Source organism: Geotrypetes seraphini, chromosome 8 (genome assembly GCF_902459505.1).
Source record: "Geotrypetes seraphini chromosome 8, aGeoSer1.1, whole genome shotgun sequence".
Lineage (NCBI taxonomy): Eukaryota > Metazoa > Chordata > Amphibia > Gymnophiona > Dermophiidae > Geotrypetes > Geotrypetes seraphini.
In genome coordinates, this window is record NC_047091.1 from 44752475 (window position 1) to 44779937 (window position 27463).

Sequence of the window (27463 nt, forward strand, 5' to 3'; positions counted from 1 at the left end):
GATCACTACTAGCTTTTTCTCTTTCTCCCTGTCTGTCTCTTTCTCCCAAGACTGATGCTTTAATTTTCTCCCTTGGCTTGACCTCTTCCAGCTCTCTCTCTCAAGTCCCCACTCTCCAAGGCTTGACCCTTTCCCAAAGCTCCTGCTGTACCTTACAAGGCTGGCATAGGGTACTAAATCAAAACATTCAAGGTACTAAAGGGGATAGACTTAGTAGATAAGGACAGGTTGTTCACCCTCTCCAAGGTTAAGAGAATGAGAGGGCACTTTCTAAAGTTGAAAGGGGATAGATTCCGTACAAACATAATAAGGTTCTTCTTCACCAAGAGAGTGGTAGAAGACTGGAACGCTCTTCCGGAGTCTGTCATAGAGGAAAACACCCTCCAGGGATTCAAGGCAAAGTTCGCTGCGGAACCTGGGCTCCCTCCAACTGTTCCGAAAACCTGGTTTATCTCTAATATATAACATCTCTTCTCCTGTTTACTTCCCCTCTTTTCATATGCTCTTGTAAACTCTCTCTCCCCTCTCTTCTTGTATTTTTAAGCTTTGTAAACCGTGTCGAGCTCCACTCCGTGGAGATGATGCGGTATATAAACTTAAGGCTTAGTTTAGTTTAGTTTAGACAAGCTCCTGCTAAATAAGGGCATACGCTGGTAGGGCTAGTTTCAATAGGATACCCAAATTGACTGGACTGCTGGCATGATGGACCTCTGGTCTGTCCCAGCAGCGGCAACTCTTATGTTCTTACTAGTCTTTAAGCCCGTTACATTAACGGGTACTAGAATAGATGTGTGCCTTTGTCTTTCTTTTTCTCTCCTTGGCTGCTTTCTGTCTGTCTGTCTTTTTTTCTTTCTGTCTCTCTCCCTCCTGCTATCTGTCTTTCTTTCTGTCTCTCTCTTTACTCGGCTGTCCACCACCACCCCTTGTCTGCTCCCCCTGTCCATCAGTAGCCCTTCTCCCTTCCTTTTACATCCCCTGTGTCCACCACTACCCCTTCACTGCTCCCCCTGTCCAGCAGCAGCCCTTCTCCCTTTGTTTTACCTCCACCTTGTCCAGCAGCACCTCATCCCTGCTCCCCCTGTACAGAAGCAGCCCTTCTCCCTTCCTCTTCCCTCCCCTCCTGTCCAGCAGCATCCCTTCACTACTCCCCCTATCCAGCAGCAGCCCTTCTCCCTTTGTTTTACCTTTCCCCTGCCCAGTAGCACCTGTTTCCCTGCTCCCCCTGCCCAGCAGTAGGCCTCCCTTCCTGTTACATCCCCCCTGCCCAGCTAGCACCTCTTCCCTGATCCCCCTGTCCAGCAGTAGGCCTCCTTCCTGTTACATCTCCCCCTGTCCAGCAGCACCTCTTCCCTGCTCCCCCTGTCCAGAAGCAACCCTTCTCCCTTTTACCTCTCCCCTATCCAGCAGCACCCCTTCACTACTCCCCCCTGTCCAGCAGCAGCCCTTCTCCCTTCCCCCTGCCCAGCAGCACCTGTTCCCTGATCCCCCTGTCCAGCAGTAGGCCTCCCTTCCTGTTACCTCCCCCTCCTGACAATCAGCACCTGTTCCCTGCTCCCCTGTCCAGCAGCACCTCTTCCCTGCTCCCCCTGTCCAGCAGTAGGTCTCCCTTCCTGTTACATCCCCCCTGCCCAGCAGCACCTCTTCCCTGCTCCCCATGTCCAGCAGTAGGCTTCCCTTCCTGTTTCCTCCCCCCAGTCCAGCAGCATCTCTTCCCTACTCCCCCTGTTACTGCAGCACCCCTTACCTGATTCCCCTGTCCAGCATCTGGCTGTTTAGAAGAGGAGGGCAGACAGAAGAGCAGAAGAGGGCCTTACAGTACTCCCTGGCTGTGGATAGGTCTACCGCTGCCTGGAGAAGCTGAAGAGCAGGGTGGCCCGCGCTTAGAGGTTGCTCGGGTGCATGGGAAGCGGTTTTGCCCGCTAGTGTGTGTGAGGAGCGGCCGGGTTCGCGAGCAATGTCCGACGTTCTTTCACCGACCGTTTAGTTCTGTGGCGGAGGTATTTTTAAGTTTAAAGCTGCCACCGCGGGTCATTTCACGATCCCCGCCTGCGTCGGAAGACTTCGCCGACGCAGGTGCAGCTCGTAAGATGAGCCACCACCGCGGCTTTGAACTTAAAAATAACTTCACTCAGAACATCCTTGGGGTTCGGCAAGTGTGATGCCGTTTTTTTCTCCCAAGCTAATAGAACCCCTAAGCACACAGGTGCACTCCTGCCGGCCACAGACATACGGATCACGCAGGTAGGAGTGCGCATGCGCTCTTAGGGTTTTTATTATAGTAGATGGGTGCCATGGGTGCTTTAAATTCCTTGACTGTGGCCAGGGAGAGAGAATTTCTATTGGGCTTAGCACCCCCAAAAACTTTGAAAAGTTGGCTCCCATGTAGGCTGGAACTCTACTTTAGGAGCTAGCACTGTTTCTCACTGAACTATTTGATTCTTCCTTCTCCTGCAGGCCCACAATTAGCTCTTTCCAGTATCACATGAATGTAGACTATACAGTTGTTTCATCTCCTGCTGTTCGAGAGTCTCAGAGCCAAATCTTTCAAATGCTACATTCATTTGAGCTTGACCTTCCATTTCTTCCTCCCTCTCTTTACTTTTGTGCCTACATAAGATAAATTCTGAGCTAGAGGAGGGGGGGGGGGCGCGAGTTCTACATCAATTCAACACAGAAGTCTCCCAGGCAGGGCAGGATTAACCAATAGGCCAAGTAGGCATGTGCCTAGGGCCCAAAATGGTCGGGGAGCCTGATGAAGGAGGGCATCAACATTGTTTTTTTTTTCAAACGGCAATGGGCCCCTCCAGCATCTATCACCAACGTGGGCCCCCCAATCAGCAATATGCCCCTCTCCCCCCCCCATCGACAGAAAGTAAGACAAGCAAGCAACGCAGGTAAGAAAGGCAACGGGAACAGTAATTGTGCAAGTGGTGCTGCTTGCCCAAAGCTTCCCTCTGATGCAGCTTCCTGTTTCCGCCTGGGCACATGGTGGGGTGGGGGCGGGGCAGGCGGCCCAGTGTATTTGGGTGCCTAGGCGCCCTCTCTTTAATCTACTATGAGCTTTGTTAGGGTAGCGCTTGTAATTACAGTTTGCACTTCATCTGTACTATTTGAATTTGGAGTTTTACATATTTCCAATATCCTTTATGCTTTTAAAAAAATCTGTTTGTAATTCATTTTGTTTTGGACCCAGAGTATATAAAATTGTATACTGGGTTTTACTAAATGGTGCTAGAACAGCGGTCTCAAACACATGGCCCGTGGGCCGCATGCGGGCCCCCAGGGACTATTTTGCGGCCCGCGATCTGTCCTCTTCCACTTCACAAGCTTTCCGATTGTGGATGTGGACAATCGCGTACAGACCGCGACTGCAGTAATTTACTTGCGTCGGAGGGAATGTCGACAAACAGCCTCGTGGTGGCGCTGTGCTTCTCCCAGTCTCAGCTTCCCTCCGCCCGCTTTGGCTTGCGTCTCTAGGTGGCATTAGCGGCTGCCGGGTTGTGCTGTGCATCTCGCGACCTCAGCCTCCCTCCGCCCCCTCTCAGCCCGGATCCAGAGTGCATGGCTCACTCTGGCCTGCAGCACAGCTCACTCTGATCTGCAGCTCGCCCACAAGCACCGGAACCAAGCAATTAGGCATCCCAGGCTGTGGTGGTGGTTGCAGTGTAGGCCTTTGGCAAGTATGTGAAAATGTGTTTCTTTGGAAATTGTAATTTTCTGTCCCACAGAAATTTTTTTTTAACCCCCTATGATTTCTCCTGTGGTGGTGTTTCTTTACATTGGCCTATGTCAGTGGTCGGCAAACTGCGGCTCGTTAGCCACTTGAGTGCGGCTCGCCTAAAGCAGGGGTCCCCAACATGCTTCCCTTCTCACTGCCCTCCCCCAAGTCACCGCCATTGGGGAACAGGCCGCCACCACAGCCTGTGAATAGGCTACCACCGCCACCATCGGGGAATAGGCTAACACCGCTGAAATTGGGGAACAGGCTGGCGCCGAGTTTTTAGCTCTCCTTGCTTATCTTCCCCAGCGCGGAGCCGACCAATTCTCACCACCCGACATCAATTCTAACGTCGGAGAGGAAATTCCGGGGCCAGCCAATCGCTGCCTGGCTGGCCTGGGAACTTCCTCTCCGACGTTAGAATTAACGTTGGGTGGCGAGAATTGGTCAGCCCCGTGCTGGGAAGATAAGTAAAGAAAGGGGCATGGAGAGAGAAAAAAAGAAAGAAAAGGGGCACGGAGAGAAAAAGACAGATATATAGAAAGAAAGGGGGCATGTAGAGAGAGAGAGAAAGGAAGAAAGGGGCAGGGTGTGAAAGAAATACAAAGTTGGGAGAGGGAAGGAGACAGATGCCAGACCAGGGGAAAGGAAGGAGGGAGGGAGGGAGAGAAAGGAAAGAAAGAGATGTCAGACCATGGAAATAGGGACAGAAGAAGAGAGATAGAAGGGAAGGTAAGACATGGAAATGTAGATTTTGAAAAGAAAGCAGAAAAATTGAATACAAGAAGGCCTGAAAACATAGTAAAAAGCACAGAAAAATAAAGTCACCAGCCAACAAAGGTAGGGAAAATGATTTTATTTTCAATATAGTGATTGAAATGTGTCAGTTTTGAGAAAGGAAAGATATTAAACTTTAAATGTGAGGGCTGTGGAAAAAATAGGGTACTTGGAGGGCCGTAGAAAAAATAATTATTGACAATTTTGCTTAAGGTAAAACTCTTTATAGTTTATAAAGATTCATAAGAACATAAGAAGTTGCCTCCGCTGAGGCAGACCATAGGTCCATCCTGCCCAGCGGTCCGCTCCCGCGGCGGCCCATCAGGCCCATTGCCTGAGTACTGGTCTATACCTATCTATACCCTTCAATCCCTTTTTCTTCTAGGAATCTATCCAAACCTTCTTTGAAACCATTTAATGTTTTCTTGTCTACAACAGCCTCTGGAAGCGCGTTCCATGTATCCACCACCCTCTGAGTGAAAAAGAACTTCCTAGCGTTTGTTCTAAACCTGTCCCCTTTTAATTTCTCCGAGTGCCCCCTCGTACTTGTGGTGCCCCTTAAATTGAAAAATCTGTCTCTGTCTACTTTTTCTATGCCCTTCAGGATCTTGAAGGTTTCTATCATGTCTCCTCTAAGTCTCCGCTTTTCCAGTGAGAAAAGTCCCAACTGCTTCAATCTGTCGGTATATGGGAGATTTTCCATTCCCTTTATCAGTTTAGTTGCTCTTTTCCATGTCCTTCTTGAGGTACGGCGACCAGTACTGGACACAGTACTCCAGATGCGGCCTCACCATTGCACGATACAGCGGCATGATGACTTCCTTTGTCCTGGTTGTAATACCCTTTTTAATGATACCCAACATTCTGTTTGCTTTCTTTGAGGCTGTGGCGCACTGCGACGATGCCTTCAGTGTTGCTTCTACCATCACTCCCAGGTCTCTCTCCAGGTTACTGACCCCTAGCGGTTTTCCCCCCATTCTGTACGTGAACATCGGGTTCTTTTTCCCCACGTGCATGACCTTGCATTTTCCTATGTTGAAGCTCATTTGCCATTTTTCGGCCCACTTTTCCAGCTGCGTTAGATCCTTTTGGAGATCTTTGCAGTCTTCCCTGGTTTGAGCCCTGCTGTATAGTTTGGTGTCATCTGCAAATTTAATGACCTTACACTTGGTTCCCGCCTCCAGATCGTTTATGTAGATATTGAACAGGAGCGGTCCCAGCACCGACCCCTGCGGAACTCCGCTCGTGACTCCTCTCCAGCCTGAGTAATGGCCCTTTACACCAACCCTCTGCTTCCTGTTTGCCAGCCAGTTTTTGATCCATTGGTGGACCTCCCCTTGCACCCCGTGGTTCCATATCTTCTTAAGCAGTCTCTCATGTGGTACCTTGTCGAAGGCTTTTTGGAAGTCAAGGTAAATGATGTCTATAGATTCCCCTTTATCCACCTGGCTGTTCACCCCCTCAAAGAAGTACAATAAGTTTGTGAGGCACGACCTGCCCTTGTAGAAGCCATGTTGACTCGGTTTTAGCTGCCCATTTTTTTTGGTGTGCTCACAGATGCTGTCTTTAATTAGTGCCTCCATCATCTTTCCCAGGACTGAGGTCAGGCTCACCAGCCTGTAGTTTCCTGGGTCGCCCCTTGAGCCCTTCTTGAAGATGGGCGTAACATTTGCTATTTTCCAATCCTCCGGGATCTCTCCGGTTTTTAAGGATAGGTTGTATATCTGTCGAAGTGGCTCCGCTATTTCGTTTTTTAGTTCCTTGAGTACCCTTGGGTGAATGCCGTCCGGACCTGGCGATTTGTCGCTCTTTAGTCTGTCTATCTGCCTGAGTACATCTTCCTGGCTTACCTCTAAATTGACCAGCTTATCATCTTGGTCTCCTATTGCGATCTCCTCGGGTTCCGGAATGTTGGTTGTATTCTCCACCGTGAAGACTGACGTGAAGAACTCATTTAACCTGTCAGCTATCTCTTTCTCTTCTTTTACTACTCCCTTTCTGTCTCCATCATCCAATGGTCCCACTTCTTATCTTGCCGGTTGCTTCCCCTTGACGTATCTGAAGAACGGCTTGAAGTTTGTTGCTTCCTCTGCCAGTCTCTCTTCGTATTCTCTTTTTGCTTTTCTAACCACTCGGTGACACTCCTTCTGGTGTTCTTTGTGCACTTTTTGGTTCTCCTCTGTTTGGTCTTTTTTCCATTTCCTAAACGATGTTTTCTTGTCACTTATCGCCTTCTTCACTGCATTTGTTATCCACATTGGGTTTTTTGTTCTATTTTTTTTTGCACCCTTTCCTGAACTTGGGGATGCACAGGTTTTGTGCTTCGTGCACAGTTCCCTTGAGTAAGGTCCAGGCTTTTTCTACGGATTTTATCTTCCCTATGTTGCCTTTGAGTTTCTTTCCCACCATTTCCCTCATGGCATCATAATTCCCTTTTTTGAAGTTGAGTGCCGTCGTTGTGGTTCTTTTCCCCTTTGATGATCCAATTTCTAGCCTGCACTGGATCGTGTTGTGATTGCTGTTACCTAGCGGGGCTAATACTGCCACCTTCTTTGCTGGCCCCCCTAGTCCGTTGAAGATTAGGTCAAGAGTGGCGTCACCCCGTGTTGGTTCCGTGACCAGTTGCTCCATGAAACAGTCCCTCGTGACCTCTAGGAACTTGGTCTCCCTTGCGCAGTTTGAGTGCCCAATACTCCAGTCTATCCCAGGATAGTTGAAGTCCCTCATCACCACCACATTTCCGCTTCTGCATACCTGCCTCAGTTCTGCCTCCAGGTCCTGGTCGATTTCTTCAGGTTGTCCAGGTGGGCAGTAGTACAGACCCAATTTAATGTCTGCTCCAGTTCCTCTCTGTAGCTTAACCCATAGTGATTCCAAGCCATCCACCCGTACTATTGTTTCTATCCTGGTTGAGGGTATGGAGTCTTTTATGTACAGCGCTATTCCTCCACCCTTTTTAGGGTATATAAAGAGTTTTATCTCATGCACAGTTGTCAGTTCTTTAATAAGACATTAACTATTTTTTCTGCGGCCCTCCAAGTACCTACAAATAAAAAATGTGGCCTCACTAAGAGTTTGAGTTTGAGACCAATGCGCTAGAAGGTTTTAGCATGGGCCAGCGAGGTAAATGCTCCAACGCTCATAGGAATTATATGAGCGTTGGAGCATTTACCTCACTGGCCCATACTAAAAACCTCTAGCATCATTTAGTAAAAGGAATCCTTAGTAAGCCATAATCTGGCTATGACGAAAGATGTGAAGACATAGAATTAAGACATTTTGGTTTCTTATTCTTAATTCATTTTGAATATTTCTAAGGTTGTTCTTTCACTATGAACAGCATGTGAAAAATGCACAAGAATGTGAATACTTTGGCAAAGCACTGTGAAGCAGTAATACGAATAGCTGGTACTAGTGGTAGATTTATCTTGCAGCATGACATCATAAGTATTTAAATTTATCATCAGGAACCAACCTCATCACTTTATGCTTTTTTCCAGAATTAGGTTGTGGCTATCTTGGAGCCAAGGTGCTAACCTCAAGGTCTGATACTTGTAGTTTTTTCACCCCCTCCCCCATTAATTCATGTGCTTGAAGAGACAAACCAATTATTCTGAAAAGAGGTTTAATATCCTCGACTTGATGCATGCGTGGGGATAATAAAACCTACCCATCTTTTCTGTCTTCTGCTTCCCACAGTCTCTGGATGGTTTTGTGTTTGCACTGAATCAGGATGGCAAGTTTCTCTATATTTCTGAGACGGTATCCATCTATCTTGGGCTGTCACAGGTAAGATGCTTTCCTTACTTATAAACACACATTCATACGTTCTATTGGTACTTGGTGCTTAATATATTAGTAAGCAAGAAACATTTTACACCAGATGAAGCTAGGACTGCTTGGTAGAAGGGAGAATGGTTATAGGTTTATTTATCCTCTTATCTGGTTCTCCTCATGGAACATGCAACAACCAAAGTGGAATTGTCTAAAAATGAATGATGTGCACTAAAAAATTGTCCTTCAATTCATCTGGTGAAATGATGATCTTTATTGTTCAAACATCAGAATGACAAATTGACTCGACATGCGCATGTTTCGGCCATCAAGCCTGCCTCAGATGAATTGAAGGACAATTTTTTAGTGCACATCATTCATTTTTGGACAATTCTACTTTGGTTGTTGCATATTTGTGTTTGTGGTATTGTTCTTTCCCCTGTTTCTTTCTTCTCCTCAGGGATCAACAATGCCTGATATTTCTCCTCATGGGAACCTGGAAAAGAAAGCAAAAGGAGAAAGGCGAAGCATAATAGTGACAAAGATGTGAAGAAATAAGAAAAATGGCTATGCCTGGAAACTTAAGAATTGTCTTACTGGGTCAGACCAATGGTACAACTAGCCCAGTAACCTGTCTTCACGGAGGCTAATCTGAGTCACAAGTACCTTGCATAAACCCAAATAGTAGCAGCAGTCCATGCCACCGATCCAGGGCAAGCAGTGGCTTCTCCCATGTCTGTCTCAACAGCAAACTATGGACTTTTCCTCCAGGAATTTGTCCAAACTTTTTTTTAAACCGGCTACATTAACAGCTCTTACCACATCCTCTGGCAACACAATTTCCTGATAAGATCTGTGTAAGATAGAGTAAGGAGAGGAAACATTATCAGCCTAATTCTATAAAAGATGTTAAAAATTGCACATGCTAATTTGGACATGTGCCCAATTTGTGCATGAATTTAATTGAATTTATCATCCAATTAGCACCAATAATTTTGATCTTAATGAGCAATTATTGGTGCTAATTGGAATTAATTAAAATTTATGTAGGTATATTTAGGCAAGCTTATTTAATCTTTGATATACCGTATATCAAAACATACCTAAACAGTTTACAATTATTAGAATATTGTTAAAATAAAATATTAGCTTAAAAGTAGAAAGTGGGGGGACAACAATACAAAGAGACTTACTGGAATAAAAAGGAAAAAATGGGAAAAGGTAAGAGCTTAAATACAATGAAAAAAAATAAAATCTTAAAAGGGAGGGAAGAAACGGAGGGGCTTTAGCACACTAGGATAGGGTTTGCTTCAAAAGAAGCGTTTCAGTTCGGTATTGCCAACTACATTGAAGCTGTTAGAGCTTTAAGTGAATGGAATCAAACTGAGAAGGCATCTTTAAAAAGGAATGTTTTTAGTTTACATTTGAATTTTTCAAGATTGTCTAAGATCTGACGGAAGGGTGTTCTGCAAGCAAATTTTACCTGCAGTTCCCAGAAGGGGCTCTGGGAGGATCATGGGAGGATCAGGGACAGTCCTGCAATTTATGCGTACAATTATAGAATAAGGGGGATCTAATTTAGGCACAAGGATTTATACAAGTTTCAGAAAAATTTGATATACCACCTATCAATCTAAGCGGTTTGTACATAATAAAAATAAACAAATAGAGGAAATGTACATTGCAGTGGCGTACTTAGCATATGTGACACCCGGGCCCATCATTTTTTGGAACCCCCCCCCCCCATCTGTACAAAAAAAACATGATTTTTAGTAACAATCCACACGTCACACATGAGTACCTAGGAAAAGGCAGCATCTTACATATGCAGTGATCAGTACAACATCAATACACCCATTGTAAAACTAAACAAGTCAGACTAGTACAGATCAATCCTACACCGACAATCCTAACAGAAAACCATGTCTTTCGAACACACAGAACACAGAAAACACCTTCGCCTAGTATGGAATATGTAATCATAAACTAACCCCTCCCCCTTTTACAAAACTGTAGTGTGGATTTTAGCCACAGTGGTAACAGCTCTGACGCTCATAGAATTCTGGGCATCAGAGCTGCTACCACCACGGCTGGCGCTAAAAAAACGCTCCACAGTTTTGTAAAAGGGGGGATAAAATAGAAATACATAGACAAAGGTTAAATTGAACCAGAAAGAAGTTGGACTCTGCATACAATGCAACACCAAAGAAACAGTGACACATGTCTCCTAAAGCAATAAATAAATAGAAAATTTTTTTCTACCTTTGTCTTCTCTGGTTTCTGCATTCCTCATCTTCTTGTTACTCTCTTCCTTCCATCCACTGTCTGCCATCTCTCTGCCCCTATATGGCATCTTCTCTCCTTCAATGCCCCTTCCAGAAACTGTATGCCTCCCCCTTCCATCTCTCCTTTCACCCCCATTGGTCTGGCATCTCTCTCCTCTCCTTTCCTCTCCCACACCTCTCTTCTGCAATCCCTTTCTTCCCTCATTTTCCTTTTCAATTTATTTTCTGCATCCATCTAGATTACGTTCTTTCTACCCTCTCATCAATTTCCTTTTTTACTGTCTACATACAGCTCGCCACCTCTCTCCCTCACCCCTCCAGTATTTCCCTAACTCAATCATTTTCCCCCATCATGTGCCCTCCTTTTATTTATCCCCTCCTTCCATCATCTGCCCTCGTCTCTTTCCCCACTTCCATCATCTGCCCCTTCTCTCTCTTTCCCCCCTCCTTCCATTATCTGCCTTCTTCTCTCTCCCCAGTTCCATCATCTGCCCCTTATCCCCACTTCTATCATCTGCCCCTTCTTTCTCTTTCCCCCCACTTTCATCAGCAACTGCCCCTTTCGCTCCCTACAACCCAATTCCATGCAGTATTGTTCCCCCTTATGTCTCTTTCCCTGCAATTCCTTCAGCATCTGCCCCTTTCTCTCCCTCCACCACACATCCATACCACCTTGACTCCCTTTGTCACCCTTTACCAGGTTTCCATAGCACCCTGAACCCCCTTTGTCACCTTTACCAGGTTTCCATAGCAACCTGTCCCCCCTTTGTCACCCTCCACACCCTTTCATGCCACCCTGACCTCCTTTCTTTCTCCGTCCCAAAGATCCCGCAATGACTGCTTCTTCTCCGATGGAAGAGGTAAGTGACATCGGAGGGGGCTGGGCCGGCAGATGCAGTTAGTTGCGGCAAGATCCCGCGATGACTGCGGCTGCCGGTCCTGCCCCCCCCACCCCACCCCCCCCCTTCCCCCTGACGTCACTGACCTCTTCACAGTCATCGCGGGACCTTCTTCACTTCAGCGCGGCTGCCGACTCTGCTCTAAGTAGGGCAGCCGCGCTGAAGTGTGGTTTAAAGCAGCGCGGGAGGTTCCGGATTCGGCCGGCTGTGTACCCTCTAGGAGCGTGCACCCGAGGCGGACCACCCCACCTTGGTACGCCACTGGTACATTGTAACATACAAGACTTACTATGACAATAGGTTTGGAGGGGGGAAATATAATTCCAATAGGAAAGAGAGCCATCTAGGGGAAATACAAAAAGGGTGGGGGATCCCATCTGATAACCAAAGCTAAGACGAGAGTATTGTTACATAAGATTAACGGGTTAAAGGTTGAAAACATTTTAGTTGGTGTAAATGACCGGTGCCATTTATAGACTATAATCCTATATATTTAGAGCTGTGTTCATATCACGCTTGTATTATAAAGCTTACACTGGCTACCAATTAGACAATGTATGACATTTATAATATTGTTATTGGTGTTTAAAGTATTGAGTAATTTTATTTCTGTGGTGGTTTCTGCAAATCTTAGACTATATCAATCGTCAAGGGCTCTTCAATTCTCTAACAAAACTCAATGTACCATTTTTTCACACAGTAAGGCTTGAAGAGTATCGGTCCTTGATTTTCTATATCACTGGTCCTATGTTATGGAATTCTCTCCTATATGATTTAAGAGTAATTCAGAACTTAAAACAGTTCACACAGAAACTGAAAATTTTATTATTTCTATAAAAGATACTGTTACAGGGAAAAAAAGAGAGACTTCCGGTGGAGAAAAGACCTTGATGTCTCAGGATACCCCAAATTGAGTCTCCTAAGGAATTAACGTGCCTTAAAACTATTCAGTTTGAGGGCAGGAGGCAAAATCCTTGGTCATAAACTAAACTAAACTAAACCTTAGGTTTGTATACCGCACCATCTCCGCAGTGCAGAGCTCGGCACGGTTTACAGAAGTTAAGAGGAAAGGAACTACAATGAAGGGATATAGGAGAGGGCTAAGAAGATAGAGAGGGACAGGGTACTAGAGAGCAGGAGGTGATTAGATTTTTGAAAATAGCCAAGTTTTCAAGTGTTTGCGGAAGGATTGGAAGGAACTTGAATTTCTGAGCGGGGATGAGAGGTTGTTCCAGAGTTCTGTGGTTCTAAATGGGAAGGATAGAAACATAGAAATAGACGGCAGATAAGGGCCAAGGCCCATCTAGTCTGCCCACCTTAATGTCCCTCCCCTACCTTCCAAGTTTTCCTGCACGGGATATACCTTTTATAGAGGGAAAAGATAGTTTCATTTTTTGGGAGGGTCTAGTGGAGTGTGGGTTAGAGGAATTCCAAAAGAGTGGGATAACGGGAGGAAGGACGCCATGTAGGATCTTGAAGGCTATGCAGGCACATTTATAGAGGACTCTGGAGTATACTGGGAGCCAGTGAAGCTTGGAGAGGAGTGGGGAGACGTGATCGAACTTGCCTTTTGCGAAAATAAGCTTGGCCGCGGCGTTCTGAATTAGTTGAAGTCTATGGAGGTTTTTCTTAGTTAGACTTATGTAGATGGAGTTGCAGTAGTCCAGTCTAGAGAGGATGGTGGATTGAACGAGGACGGCGAAATGAGAATGATGAAAGCAGGATCTCACTTTCCTCAACATATGAAGGCTATAGAAGCATTTTTTTTTACTAGGGAGTTGAGGTGATCATTGAAGGAGGGAGAGGAGTCTATGACAATGCCTAGGACTTTGCTTGAAAACTCAAGCTGAAGAGTGGGGCTGGAAGGTAGTGGGATGGAGGTGGGTAAATGATCTAAAATTGGGCCGAGCCAAAGTAGTTTTGTTTTGGACTCGTTCAGTTTCATTTGTACAGATTGGGCCCAGGATTGGAGATTTGTTATACATGTGGATATGTTCTCAGCAAGGTTAGAGAGGTTCGAGTCGGTCTCGAGGAGGATGAGGATGTCATCAGCGTAGAGTAGAGAGTTTCTAGGGGGGTTAGATGAAGGAGTTTCAGAGAGGACATGTAGATGTTGAAAAGGATAGGGGAGAGGGTTGAGCCTTGCGGGACTCCACATTTCGGCTTCCAGGGGGGGGATGAGGTACCATTTGTGTTAATGGTGTAGGAGCGGAAGCGTAGGAATTTCGAGAACTAATCTAGGACTGGAGCTTATGCCTATTTCAGAGAGTTGGAAGATTAGGATGTTGTGGTGGACGACATCGAAGGCTGCGGAGAGGTCGAATTGAAGGAGAACAGCAAATTTGTTGCGAGAATGGAGTTGTTGCACCTTAGAGATTAGTGAGGCTAAGAGGGATTCGGTGCTGAAGTTGGGTCTGAAGCCGAATTGGTGGGGTAGGAGAATAGAGAATCTTTCTAGGTAGGATGAGAGTTGGGTGGATATGATGGATTCTAATAGCTTGGTTAGGAGAGGGATATTTGCTATAGGACGGTAATTTGATGGAGTGGAGGGATCAAGGTCGGCCTTTTTCAGTAGAGGGGTCAATGAAATGTGTCCCATGTCGGGGGAGAAAAGGCCCGATGTTAGGGCAAAGTTTATAAGTCGGTGAGGGAAGCAATGGCCTGTGTAGGGATATTCTCGAATAGATAGGAGGGGAAAGGATCCAAAATGCACTTGCAAGTTTTTAGTTTGAGGCAGAGTTTGGAGACTTGTGATTTGGAAACAAGCTCGAAGACGGTCCAGGATCTGTCGGCAGGAATGGGGGTGGATATAGGTAAGGTAGGGTTGAGGTCAATAGAGGTCAGGGAATTGTAGGAGACTGTGGGTGGGAAGGAGCATCTTAGGGTGGTAACTTTTTCATTAAATAAATTTGCAAGGGCATCGGCTGATAGAGACAGTGGGAGCAAGGATGGGTCTTTTTTTGTAGTTAGGGAGCGCCAGATGTTGAACAGCGCACTGATCTGGTTGTTGGATCTAGAGATCTTGTCTCCGAAGAAGTTCTTCCTGGCTTATTTTAGTGTTGAATTGTAAAGTTTAATATTGACCCTCCAGGTCTGTCTATCAGAGGGGGATTTAGATTTTTTCCATTTGCGCTCCAAAGCGCGACATTTCTGTTTCAATTCTTTGTGAAGAGGTAAGTACCAGGGGGCCTTTCGGGGGTAGGAGATGGTTTTAGTGGTTATCCCAGGACAAGCAGGCAGCATATTCCCACACATGGGTGACGTCACCGACGGAGCCCCGCAGCGGACAGTCTCGAAAGCAAACTTGCTTGAAGATCTCGAACTTTCGAGCACTGCACCGCGCCTGCGCGCGTGCCTTCCCGCCCGAACTAGGGGGCGCATCTCCTGAGAGGATCCTCAGTTCGTTTATTTCCGCGGAGACAAGAAGACACGTTTTCTTTCTCTGCAGCATTGCCTTCTCATCACCGCGGCTGTTCTTTATTTAAAGTCGGTCGCTGTGTTTGTCTTTTCTTTTATTTTCTCTTGATAAATAAAAAAATATATATATTTCTTGTTCTTTCTTTTTTGTCCGGCCGTCGAGCTTTGGGCCTAGGCCCATTAGCTCATTCGTTCGACACGGACTTTATTTTTTCCATGTCCCGGCCTCTTACCGGGTTTAAACGTTGTCGACAGTGTAATCGGGTGATTTCGGTCACCGATCCCCACTGCCGTTGCTTACAGTGCCTGGGTTCTTCTCTTTCACCAGAAGACTGTCATCGCTGCTTCACCCTTACTCCACGGGCTTTTCGGCGACGTTGTGCTCAATTTTTTCAACTTTTCGGCATGGAGCAATCTTCGGATCTGGCCTCGACCTTGGCAGCTGCCCCGGTCTCGAAGGCTTCGACTCCGACGACATCGACACCTGTGGTCTCGAAGGCCTCGACCCAGACTCCGGCTGGAGTTTCGGTCTCGAAGGCCTCGACCTTTTCTGCCTCGGTTGCCTCGAAGACGACGCCATCTACGAAGTCTTCTACGGGGGGTAAGTCTCCGATTTCCCTTTCAGGTGCCGTATCCAAGAAGCCACCAGAGTCCTCGGCACGTCCAGCTTCGAAGCGTACCTCCAAGATAAGGGAATACTCACCTTCGAGGTTGCCCTCTTCGGAGCGTACTGCTGCACCTTCGAGGTCAGAATCTTCTGTCTCGGTGCCGATGCTGGAGGACATGTTGAAATCTATACTTACCACTCAGATTTCCTCTTTAGTGGCTCAACTGGTCCCGTCCTCGACTTTGCCTCGGACTGATCAGCCTGTCACTCAACCAGAGCTTCCAGTCTCCCGAGGCCGATCCAGGACACCGAAGAACATTTCTTCATCGGAGTCTTCTCCGGGCTCGCCTCCTCCGAAGCACCGGTCGAAGCATTCAAGACCTGTTACTTCCAAGCTTCGGAGGGAGTCTTCGACTTTAACTACCGAGACTTCTTTACCTCGCTCTTCGAAGACAAAGCATGGCTCTCGACATCATCGAGCCTCGACTCGAAGCCCTTCTCGATCGAGAACACCGTCGAAGCCAGTCCGTCGAGACAGTTCTCCTCACACCTCGACTCATTCTGTACCATGTACACCTGGTACTTCTCCATCCAGGAGTTTGAAAAGAAAACATTCTCTTACTCCACCTCTTAGTGCAGCTTCTTCTGTCACTCTACATCTGGAATCAGTCCTTTCATCATACTCTAGAGAGGCTTCTCCATCTTACTCAGTTCAACCTAAATCTCGCAGTGGCTCTCCTGAGGAAACATCTGATCCAAAATCAATTTCTTTTGCCAAATTTATTTTTGACACGGGCCAAGCTCTCAAGCTAGACCTTCATTCAGACTCCAAATATACTCCTGAATACTTGGCTGATATGGAACTTCCTCATCTGCTGAAAGAGTCACTCAGATTACCTATGACTCCTGTTCTGCAGCAGACCTTTACCCGCAATATGGAAACACCTTATTCCATCACAGCTATCCCATCTAAGTTAGAATCCCGTTATCAAACGGTCCCATGTAAGGGCTATGAAAAGTCTCAACTCTCTCATCAATCTCTGGTAGTAGAGTCATCATTGAAGAAAGCACATCCTTCCAAAATTTATGCTTCAGTTCCTCCTGGTAGGGAAGGCCGTACCATGGATAAATTTGGTCGACGTTTATACCAGAACTCTATGATGGCAAATAGAGTTCTTAATTATAACTACATATTTACATCCTACTTCAACCATTTTCTAAAGATTTTGTCTTCCTTTTACCCGGACATCTCTACCAATCGTCTATCAGAATTTAAAAATATCCTTAAGACTCTTTCTCAGTTGAGACTATTTATGTTGCAAGCTTCCTATGATGCCTTTGAACTCTCGTCTAGAGTATCTGCATTTGCTGTAGCCATGCGTCGGTTAGCATGGTTACGTATAGTGGACATGGACCCTAACCTTCAGGATAGGTTGGCTAATCTTCCCTGTCAAGGGAATGAGTTATTTGATGACTCTATTGAGGCGGCTACCAAGCGTCTTTCAGAACATGAGCACTCTTTTGCTTCCCTCATTCGTCCAAAACCTAAACCTGTGCCAACTAGAGGTTTCAAACAAACTCCTCGACGCTATCCGCAGAAAACAACTCCTGCTTTTTCTAGACCTCCTTCTCGTCGTCCTCCTCCACAACAAAGACAACAAAAGTCTCAGACCCCTGCTGCCACCAAGCCTGCTCAGTCTTTTTGACAATCTCGACCTGAGCATTCAAATTTCTCTGTTTCCAAATTCTCCCCTCCCCATAGGGGGTCGCCTGTCCACATTTTATCATCAATGGGAGCTCATTACATCAGATCTCTGGGTTCTTACCATCATACGAGAGGGATACTCTCTTCGACTCCTTTAGATACCTCCAGATCGCCATCCAAGAGAGTGTCTTTCAAATCAGTCGCATCTTCCCCTTCTTCTTCAAGAGGCTCGAGCTCTTATTCTCCTGCGAGCAGTGGAGGAAGTTCCTCTCCCCCAAAGGAACTTGGGATTCTACTCCCGCTATTTTCTAGTTCCCAAAAAGACGGGGGATTTGCGACCGATTTTGGATCTCAGAGCTCTCAACAAATATCTAGTCAAAGAGAAATTTCGAATGCTCACTCTGCCAACTCTATATTCCTTGATGGATCAAGGGGATTGGATGTGCTCCCTCGATCTCAAAGAGGCCTATACTCATATCCCTATTCATCCAGAGTTTCGCAAGTACCTCAGATTTCAAGTAGGAAATCTTCATCTGCAGTACAGAGTTCTCCCCTTCGGACTGGCTTCTTCCCCCAGAGTTTTCACCAAATGCCTAGTGGTTGTGGCTGCAGCTCTTCGCAACCAGGGTCTCCAAGTATTTCCATACCTAGACGACTGGCTCATCAAGGCTCCCTCTTTTTCAGAGGTTATTGCAGCGACCCAACAGACTATTATTTTTCTACAAAGTTTGGGATTTCACATCAATTTTCCCAAATCTCAACTGACTCCTTCTCAGTCTCTCCAGTTCATAGGAGCAACTCTGGACACTATCAATCTGAGAGCATATCTTCCACAACCACGTCAGGATGCACTCCTTCAAATTTCTCAACAATTCTTCCAACTTTCCACTGTTCCAGCAAGGAAAATGATGATTCTACTCGGTCACATGGCTTCTACAGTTCATGTGGTTCCTTTTGCCAGACTTCATCTTCGCATTCCTCAATGGACACTGGCATCTCAATGGCAACAATCAGTGGATCCACCAACTCGACTAATTTCCATCACTCCTTCATTAAAGAAGTCTCTCCGTTGGTGGATGCTCTCTTTGAATCTTTCAAGAGGTTTACTGTTTTACCCTCTTCCTCATCAGAAGGTCCTCACAACCGACTCGTCAATGTACGCATGGGGAGCTCATGTGGACGGTCTTTGCACTCAAGGTCTCTGGACCCAAGCGGAACGGCGGTATCCTATAAATCTGTTGGAACTCAGAGCGATATTCTATGCTCTCAAAGCTTTTCAACATCTACTTCACGACATGGTGATTCTAGTACGTACCGACAACCAAGTAGCCATGTATTATGTCAACAAACAGGGAGGGACGGGATCTCACTCCCTCTGTCAAGAAGCTCTGAAATTGTGGCATTGGGCGATTCTTCACAACATTTTCCTCAGAGCGGTTTATATTCAGTGTCAACAAAATTGTCTGGCGGACAAATTGAGTCGTCTTCTACAACCTCACGAATGGACACTCAATTATCCTACTCTTCGCCAAATTTTTGCTCGTTGGGGGACTCCGCAGATAGATCTGTTTGCGTCACCTCTCAACTTCAAACTGCCTCAATTTTGCTCCCGCATCTATACTCCTCAACGTCTCGAAGCGGATGCGTTTCTACTGGACTGGAGGAATCAGTTCCTTTATGCTTTTCCTCCGTTTCCTCTGATTCTCAAGACTCTAGTCAAGTTGAAATCAGACCATGCCACCATGATTCTGATAGCTCCTCGGTGGCCCAGACAACCTTGGTTCTCCCTTCTACTTCAACTCAGCACCAGGGAGCCCCTACTTCTGCCAATTTTTCCTTCTCTACTCACGCAGAATCAAGGATCTTTGCTTCATCCCAATCTGCAGTCTCTACATTTGACAGCTTGGTACCTTTCTGTATAACAGACTTTTCTCAATTCTCTCCGTCTGTTCAAGATATCTTGCTTGCTTCCAGAAAACCATCAACTAGACAATGTTATGGTCAGAAGTGGACTAGATTCTCTGCTTGGTGTTCTACACGTAAATTACCACCCAGATCAGCTTCCTTGTCATCAGTTCTGGACTATTTACTTTATTTGTCACAATCTGGGCTTCAGACTACATCTATACGAGTCCACCTTAGTGCTATAGCTGCTTTTCATCAGCCCTTGGATGGAAAACCCCTTTCTGCACATCCTATGATTTCTCGCTTTATGAAAGGACTTATTAATCTCCATCCACCTCTTAAACCACCTCCTGTGGTTTGGGACCTCAATGTTGTTTTAGCTCAACTTATGAAATCTCCTTTTGAACCACTTGACAAAGCTCATCTCAAGTATCTCACTTGGAAGACTGTTTTCTTGATCGCCCTCACTTCTGCTCGACGAGTCAGTGAGTTACAAGCGCTGGTTGCAGATCCACCTTTCACAGTTTTTCACCATGACAAGGTGGTTCTCCGTACTCATCCTAAATTCTTGCCTAAAGTTGTTTCAGAATTTCATATCAATCAATCTATTGTTCTACCTGTATTTTTTCCAAAGCCTCATTCTCATCCAGGAGAGGCGGCTCTTCATACCTTGGACTGTAAACGTGCTTTGGCTTTCTACCTCCAACGCACTCAACTTCATAGAACATCTCCTCAACTTTTCATTTCATTTGATCCGAACAGGTTGGGACGTCCTATATCAAAACGCACAATCTCTAACTGGATGGCTGCTTGCATTTCATTCTGCTACACTCAGGCTGATCTTCCCTTGCAAGGTCAAGTGACGGGCCACAAAGTTAGAGCTATGGCGGCGTCTGTAGCTTTCCTCCGATCAACTCCTATTGAGGAAATCTGTAAGGCTGCCACTTGGTCCTCGGTTCATACTTTCACTTCTCATTATTGTCTGGATACATTATCCAGGAGGGATGGCCACTTTGGCCAATCTGTTTTGCAAAATCTTTTTTCGTAAATTGCCAACTTCCCTCCATCCCTTTTCACTTAGCTTGGAGGTCACCCATGTGTGGGAATATGCTGCCTGCTTGTCCTGGGATAAAGCACAGTTACTTACCGTAACAGTTGTTATCCAGGGACAGCAGGCAGATATTCCCACAACCCTCCCACCTCCCCTGGTTGGCTTCTTGGCTAGGTATCTGAACTGAGGATCCTCTCAGGAGATGCGCCCCCTAGTTCGGGCGGGAAGGCACGCGCGCAGGCGCGGTGCAGTGCTCGAAAGTTCGAGATCTTCAAGCAAGTTTGCTTTCGAGACTGTCCGCTGCGGGGCTCTGTCGGTGACGTCACCCATGTGTGGGAATATCTGCCTGCTGTCCCTGGATAACAACTGTTACGGTAAGTAACTGTGCTATATTGGAGCGAGGGAATGGTAGGTGGACTCGGAGAGGGCGGTCCAGTTGCGCCAATGGGATTCGGGGTCTGTAGGTCTAGGGTTGGAGGAGAGTTGGTTGAGGAATTTGGACCAGAATAGATTGCTCGAGGTTTTTTTGCGGAAGGTTATGGAATGAGAGGAGTGGGGTGGGGAGTCGAGATGTGACATGAAGATGGGGAGGCAGGTAGTCCCTAAGAAGTGGTCAGACCAAGGGACTTGTTCCCAGCAAGTGTCGTTGGTTGAAGTTTTGAAGGCGGTAAGATCAAGGAAAGTGGTGAAGTCTAGAGTGTGCCCTTTTTCGTGGGTTGGGGATGGGGTGGGTGAGGGGAAGCCTAGAGAGGTAAGGAAGTTGTTGAATTCAGTCGTGTCCTTGTTGTTGGTGTCGTCAAGGTGGAGATTGATATCACCAACGATCAGAAGTCTTTGAAATTTAAGGAAGGCATTTGTTATGGTCTCAAAGATGAGATTGGAGGATTTGGTCCAAGGGTTGGGTATGCGGTATAGTAGCAGGATGCCCAATGGGTGGGTGCGGAGTTCGTCATTGACTGAGGCAAGCAAATATTCTAGAGAAGCGTGATTTGTAGAGGAGTGCCAGACCACCTCCTTTTCGATTGGGTCTGGGGGAGAAGAGGCCTTGGTAACCGTGGGGGAGGAGTTCGTTTTGTGTGAATAGATCGTCTTTGGCGATCCATGATTCCATGATGCACAGGAATCCAGGGTCGAGCTCGTCTAGAAGATCTTTCAAGATTTGGGTCTTATTGCACGCGTATCTGGCATTGCAATAAAGTGTCGGGACTGGGGTGAGGGAGTCCGAGGCAGTGTTGGGAAGATTGGCAGGGGACAGGGGCTTTAGAGAATCTTGGTTGACTTTTTGGGGGTTTTTCTTGAGAGGGGGATTTCTTTTTTTTTTATTTTTTTTTTTTTATTTATAATTATACAGTCTTATTTTACAAGAATTAATTCTTGTTACATTGAATACAGGGAAGAAAATTTTAACACAATAATACTTTTACAACAATCATCATAGTGATAAACCCCTTCTTAGACCACAATAAACAGGGGGTGATCAAAACTAAAATTAGAGAGAAATTTAGAGGAATAGTACAAAGAAGAAAGGCATAATGTATCTAGCGCCCATTCCTATTATTATCTCTTAATCCTTAATGATCTACTTAACATCTAGAAATTCCTTCAGATGGTTAGGAGAGAAAAAAACATATTTAACACCTAAGTACCTAACCAGGCATTTGCAGGGATACACCAATAAAAATGTTGCTCCAATATTTATAGTCTGTTGTCGCATTGCAAGAAATTCTTTCCTCCGTTCCTGTGTAGTCTTAGCTACGTCAGGATATATCCATATTTTCCGTCCCCCAAATAATTTTTGGGAATTTTTGAAAAACAATTTCATAATCATATTCACATCCTGTTCAAAGACAAATGATACTAGTAATGTTGCTCTGTCCATTTCAGATGTTATAGTTTGTTCCAGTAAAGCCGTCACATTTGCAAAATCTATCACATTTGTCTCTCCTCTTACTTTCCCAATCTCATTTCCATTTACATTTCCATTTCCGTCAGGCATCTTTTTATTTGGTAGGTAATAAATTTTGTTAATTGGAGGAATACAGTTTGAAGAAATTTCCAAATTCTCAATGAAGTATCTTTTCAACAAATCAATAGGTAACATTCCTGAAGTTTGAGGAAAATTTAGAAAGCGGAGGTTCAAACGCCTATTAAAATTTTCAAATTGTTCTAATTTCTTATGAATGGTGGAGCTATCTTTAATTGAAGCCAATTTGAATTGTTGCAATTGTTGTATATCCACCTGCATTTGCTTGGCTTGGCCTGTATACTCTAACTTCATAGATTCAACTGACCCAGTCAATACACAGATTTTCAAAAAGGATCCGAGGGAAGATCAGGGAAACTACAGACCGGTGAGTCTGCCCTCAGTACCGGGAAAGATGGTAGAGGTGCTGATAAAGAACTGCATCATTGATCACCTTGACGGACACGGCCTAATGAGGACCAGCCAGCACAGTTTCAGCAAAGGCAGATCTTGTCTGACGAACTTACTGCACTTCTTCGAGGGAGTAAAGAGGCGGATAGACAAGGGTGACCCGGTCGACATTGTTTATCTGGATTTTCAGAAGGCGTTCGACAAGGTTCCACATGAACGACTACTTTGGAAAATTGTGAGTCATGGAATCGAGGGTGAAATACTCACGTGGATTAAAAACTGGCTGGAGCATAGTAAACAGAGAGTGGGGGTAAATGGACAATACTCGGACTGGAGGAACGTCACAAGTGGGGTGCCGCAGGGCTCGGTGCTTAGACTCATGCTCTTCAACATCTTTATAAACGATCTGGACATTGGTATGACAAGTGAGGTGATTAAATTTGCGGACGATACAAAGTTATTCAGAGTAGTGAAGACACAGGGGGATTGTGAAGATCTGCAACGTGGCATAATCAAGCTTGAGAAATGGGCATTGACATGGCAAATGAGGTTCAACGTGGATAAGTGTAAAGTGATGCATGTCGGTAACAGAAATCTCATGCATGAATACAGGATGTCCGGGGCAGTATTTGGAGAGACCTCCCAGGAAAGAGACTTGCGAATTCTGACCGACAAGTCGATGAAGCTGTCTGCGCAATGTGCAGCAGCAGCGAAAAGGGCGAACAGAATGATTAAAAAGGGGATCACGAACAGATCAAAGAGGGTTGTACCAGGCTGCTGCTGTACCAGGCTGTGGTGCGCCCTCACCTGGAGTACTGCATCCAGCACTGGTCGCCATACATGAAGAAGGACACGGTACTACTCGAAAGGGTCCAGAGAAGAGCAACTAAGATGGTTAAGGGGCTGGAGGAGTTGCCGTACAGTGAAAGATTAGAGAAACTGGGCCTTTTCTCCCTCGAGCAGAGGAGGTTGAGAGGGGACATGATCAAAACATTCAAGGTACTGAAGGGAATAGACTTAGTAGATAAGGACAGGTTGTTCACCCTCTCCAAGTTAGGGAGAACGAGAGGGCACTCTCTAAAATTGAACGTAATGAAATTCTTCTTCACCCAGAGAGTGGTGGAAAACTGGAACACTCTTCCGGAGTCTGTTATAGGGGAAAACACCCTCCAGGGTTTCAATACAAAGTTGGACAAGTTCCTTCTAAACTGGAATGTACACAGGTGAGGCTGGACTCATTTAGAGCACTGGTCTTTGACTTGAGGGCTGCTACGTGAGTGGACTGCTGGGCAGGATGGACCACTGGTCTGACACAGCAGCAGCAATTCTTATGTTCTTATGTAGCGACTGTTCTAATTGAGCGAGGTCTTGAAATACAAGTATGCAGAGTATTATGTATTAAAGTTTTTGGGTTGTGGAACGAATCATCTGAGTTTCTATTATTTCGTATGGGGAAATTTGCTTTGATATACAAGTGCTTTAGACTACAAGCATGCTTCTGGAATGAATTATGCTCACAAACCAAGGTTTTACTGTATATTGAATGACAAGGGAATTTTTTCAACTAACAGATTAAGTGACTTTGATTTGCTATGACACTGACTATTCAATATTAGAACTGTGATTTTGAAAATTTTGAATTGATGTCTGTGCGGTGGAAGTTTTATGACCAAGGATGTGCCTCCTGCCCTCAAACTGAATAGTTTGAAGGCAGGTTAAGTCCTTAGGAGACTCAATTTGGGGTATTCTGAGAGACACTGAGTTCTTTTCTCCGCCAGAAGTGCCTTTTATAGAAATTTTGAATGCTGTTGGTGGATTCACATTTTATTGAGGAAATTGAATTATAAGAGATAAAATGTGATACTGGAACTGATTTACAGTATGATTAGTGATGTTTATTGCTAGAATGTGGAAGGGCTAATTGTTATACCTGTGATTTTACCTCTTTGATGATGAAGGTCAATTTGATATTTATTAAGGTGCTCTTTACTAAATTGCGATAAAATTGGTCTGTGGTATCAGTAGCAAACTGAGGCCACTTTTAGGGCTATATTCACTAACCCCCGATTCTGTGTCCGATCCGTGCCCAATTGCATGCATGTAAATGTGGATGATCATTGACTCGCCCCCCACCCACCATATGGATTGCTAGATAGTGATCCCGATGCATGCACAGACCATCTGTAGATGGTCTGCACATGCGCCTAGAACAGCGACTTTTTTTTTTTTTTTTAACTTTCTGGCCCAGCGAGCCCATGGTTTTAACCCGCTTTAAATCCGCAGGTTGAAACCATGGGCTCGCAGTGCGGGGAAGGGCAGGAGATGGGCTTCACCTAATCAGAAGAGGGAAGAACGTCCTGGGATGACGCCTGGCTCACCTGCTCCGGAAGGCTTTAAACTAGGTGAGCCGGGGGAGGGTACCCACTCTCACACTAGTAGAGTAAGTAACTCCATCTTGGAGCCTGAGGTAAGTAATTGCGCGAATACTGAAGGGGACAGAGGCAATATCAAGGGATATAAGGGTAAGATCAAGGAGGACAAAACATCTCGCGGCAGTACAGAGGGAGACAGTGCGAGAGGCAGAGATTCCATCTTGGAATCTGAGTAAGTAATCGCGTCAACAAGGAAGGAGACAAAGGGAAAGACAGAGACTCCACCCTGGAGTCTGGGGTAAGAAATTGCGCAAATAATGAAGGGGGCAGAGGCAATACTAAGAATGACAAAGGTAAGATTGAAGGGGACAAACTATCTCAGGCAGAAAATATTCCATGCAAGCAGAAAGAATGGACAGCCATGTGTGCTAATGCCCGTAGCATGGGCAATAAAATTCTGGAACTGGAAACAGAAATGAGAAATGCCGACCTTGATGTGGTGGCAATATCAGAAACATGGTTCTCAGAGTCCCACAGATGGAATATGGTCATACCAGGATATAACTTACTCTGTCATGACAGAGAGGGCAAATCAGGGGGAGGAGTAGCTCTATACATTAGAGAGGACATCAAAGTTGCTAAAATCACAGAAATCAAATATACGGGAGAATCCCTTTGGGTGAACCTTGCCAGGGGCAATAACAAATGCCTGTATCTTGGTGTTGTGTACAGACTACTAAGACAAAAGGACAATGCGGACCAAGAACTAATTGAAGACATTGAGACCATCACACTGCGAGGAGACATAGTGCTGTTGGGAGACTTCAATATGCCCGATGTGGACTGGAAGAAACTTTCAGCTACAATCAGTGACAGCAAGAGGCTGTAGCCTCCATATGAGGAGCACGCCTCAAACAGATGGTACTAGAACCCACCAGGGATCAGGCGATCCTGGACCTGCTGCTCACCAACGGGGACAGTGTCACAGATGTGTCAGTAGGAGAAGCTTTGGCCTCCAGCGACTACAACATGGTGTGGTTCCACCTGAAGAAAGGAATCACTAGGTCAAATACATCAACTAAGATCTTAAATTTTAAAGGGACTAATTTCCAGTGAATGGGGGACTATGTCTACAAAGCACTGCAAAACCAGAGCACAACGGACAGTGTGGAGGTACTATGGTCGGCTCTGAAATCAACCCTGCAAGAAGCAACCAACATATACATAAAAACCGTGAGCAAATGGCATAGAAAAAATAGACCGCAGTGGTTCGCAGCGGAGATCTCAGAACTAGTAAAGCAAAAGAAAAAAGCATTTGTAACCTACAAACAATCGCAACGGCTGGAAGCTAAAGAAACCTATCTAGAAATGTTAAAACGGCAGTCAGGGAGGCCAAACTCTGGATGGAAGAAAATTTAACAAGACAGGTTAAAAAGGGGGATAAATCCTTTTTTAAGTATGTTAGCGACAGGAAGAAGAACTCAAGCGGTATTGTGCGCCTAAAGAAACCTGACGGCAACTTCATTGACTCGGACGCAGACAAAGCAGAACTACTCAGTAACTATTTCTGCTCAGTCTTCACCTGCGAAGCGCCAGGATCCGGACCTCAGCCACAGACAAAAGGGTGCTCGGAGGACCCATTCCGGGACTTTGCATTTACCACGGGCAATGTCTACCATGAGCTATCAAAGCTAAAGATGAACAAAGCCATGGGCCCGGATAATCTACACCCCAGAGTACTTCGGGAATTGAGAGATGTTCAGGCAGAACCATTGGCTGAGCTTTTTAATCTTTCCCTAACCAAGGGAAAAGTTCCCTTGGACTGGAAAACTGCCAACGTTATTCCGCTCCACAAAAAGGGATGCAGGTCAGAGGCTGAAAATTACAGGCCAGTGAGTCTCACATCAGTAGAATGTAAACTTATGGAAATTACATTACATTACATTAGTGATTTCTATTCCGCCATTACCTTGCGGTTCAATGCGGATTACATTCCAACTAAAAAAAACAGGAATTACATACAAATTAAAAGGAGTTGAATAAGCGATGACATTGAATTTTTTAAGGTAATAAACATTGGATAAAGAGTTACCAAAGGGAATTGGAGGTCTTTAGGAGGTAAGAATATGGTGAGATTATGGGTTTTAGATAGCATTTGATAGGTAAAAGTGTTGTTAAGAGTAAGAGGTTTTAAGAGTGGGTGTGGTTAGGACTGTTTCAGGGCTTTCTTGAAGAGTATAGTTTTTATTTGTTTTCTGAAAATCTTGTAGTCTGGGGTGGTTAACAGTAGGTTGGAGATTTGGTTATCCATTCTTGCAGCTTGAGTGGCTAGGAGGCCGTCGTATTGTTTTGACCGTTTTACTTCCTTGATCGGGGGAGGTGTGAAAGGGGAGTGCGTTTTTCTATGTCTGGTTGAGGTTGCTTGGATGAGGCGATTGTTTAGGTAGGCTGGGCTGTTTCCATTTAGGGTTTTGAATATCATGCAGTAGAATTTAAATAGTATTCTTTCTTGGATTGGTAGCCAGTGTGAGTTGATGTAGGCTTCTGTGATATGATCATGTTTCCTCAGTGAGTAGATG

The 27463-nt window shown here is 45.5% G+C and overlaps 1 protein-coding gene across 1 annotated transcript in view; it reads left to right on the forward strand.

The window, feature by feature from the left end:
• The first annotated feature begins 7845 nt into the window (after window positions 1-7845).
• NPAS1 (neuronal PAS domain protein 1) overlaps window positions 7846-27463 on the forward strand; it is a 192180-nt gene continuing 172562 nt past the window's right edge. Inside the window, exons 1-2 of the mRNA XM_033955925.1 lie at window positions 7846-7887; window positions 8195-8284. Coding sequence (XP_033811816.1) covers window positions 7846-7887; window positions 8195-8284 — 132 coding nt within the window. The remainder of the gene's footprint in view (window positions 7888-8194; window positions 8285-27463) is intronic.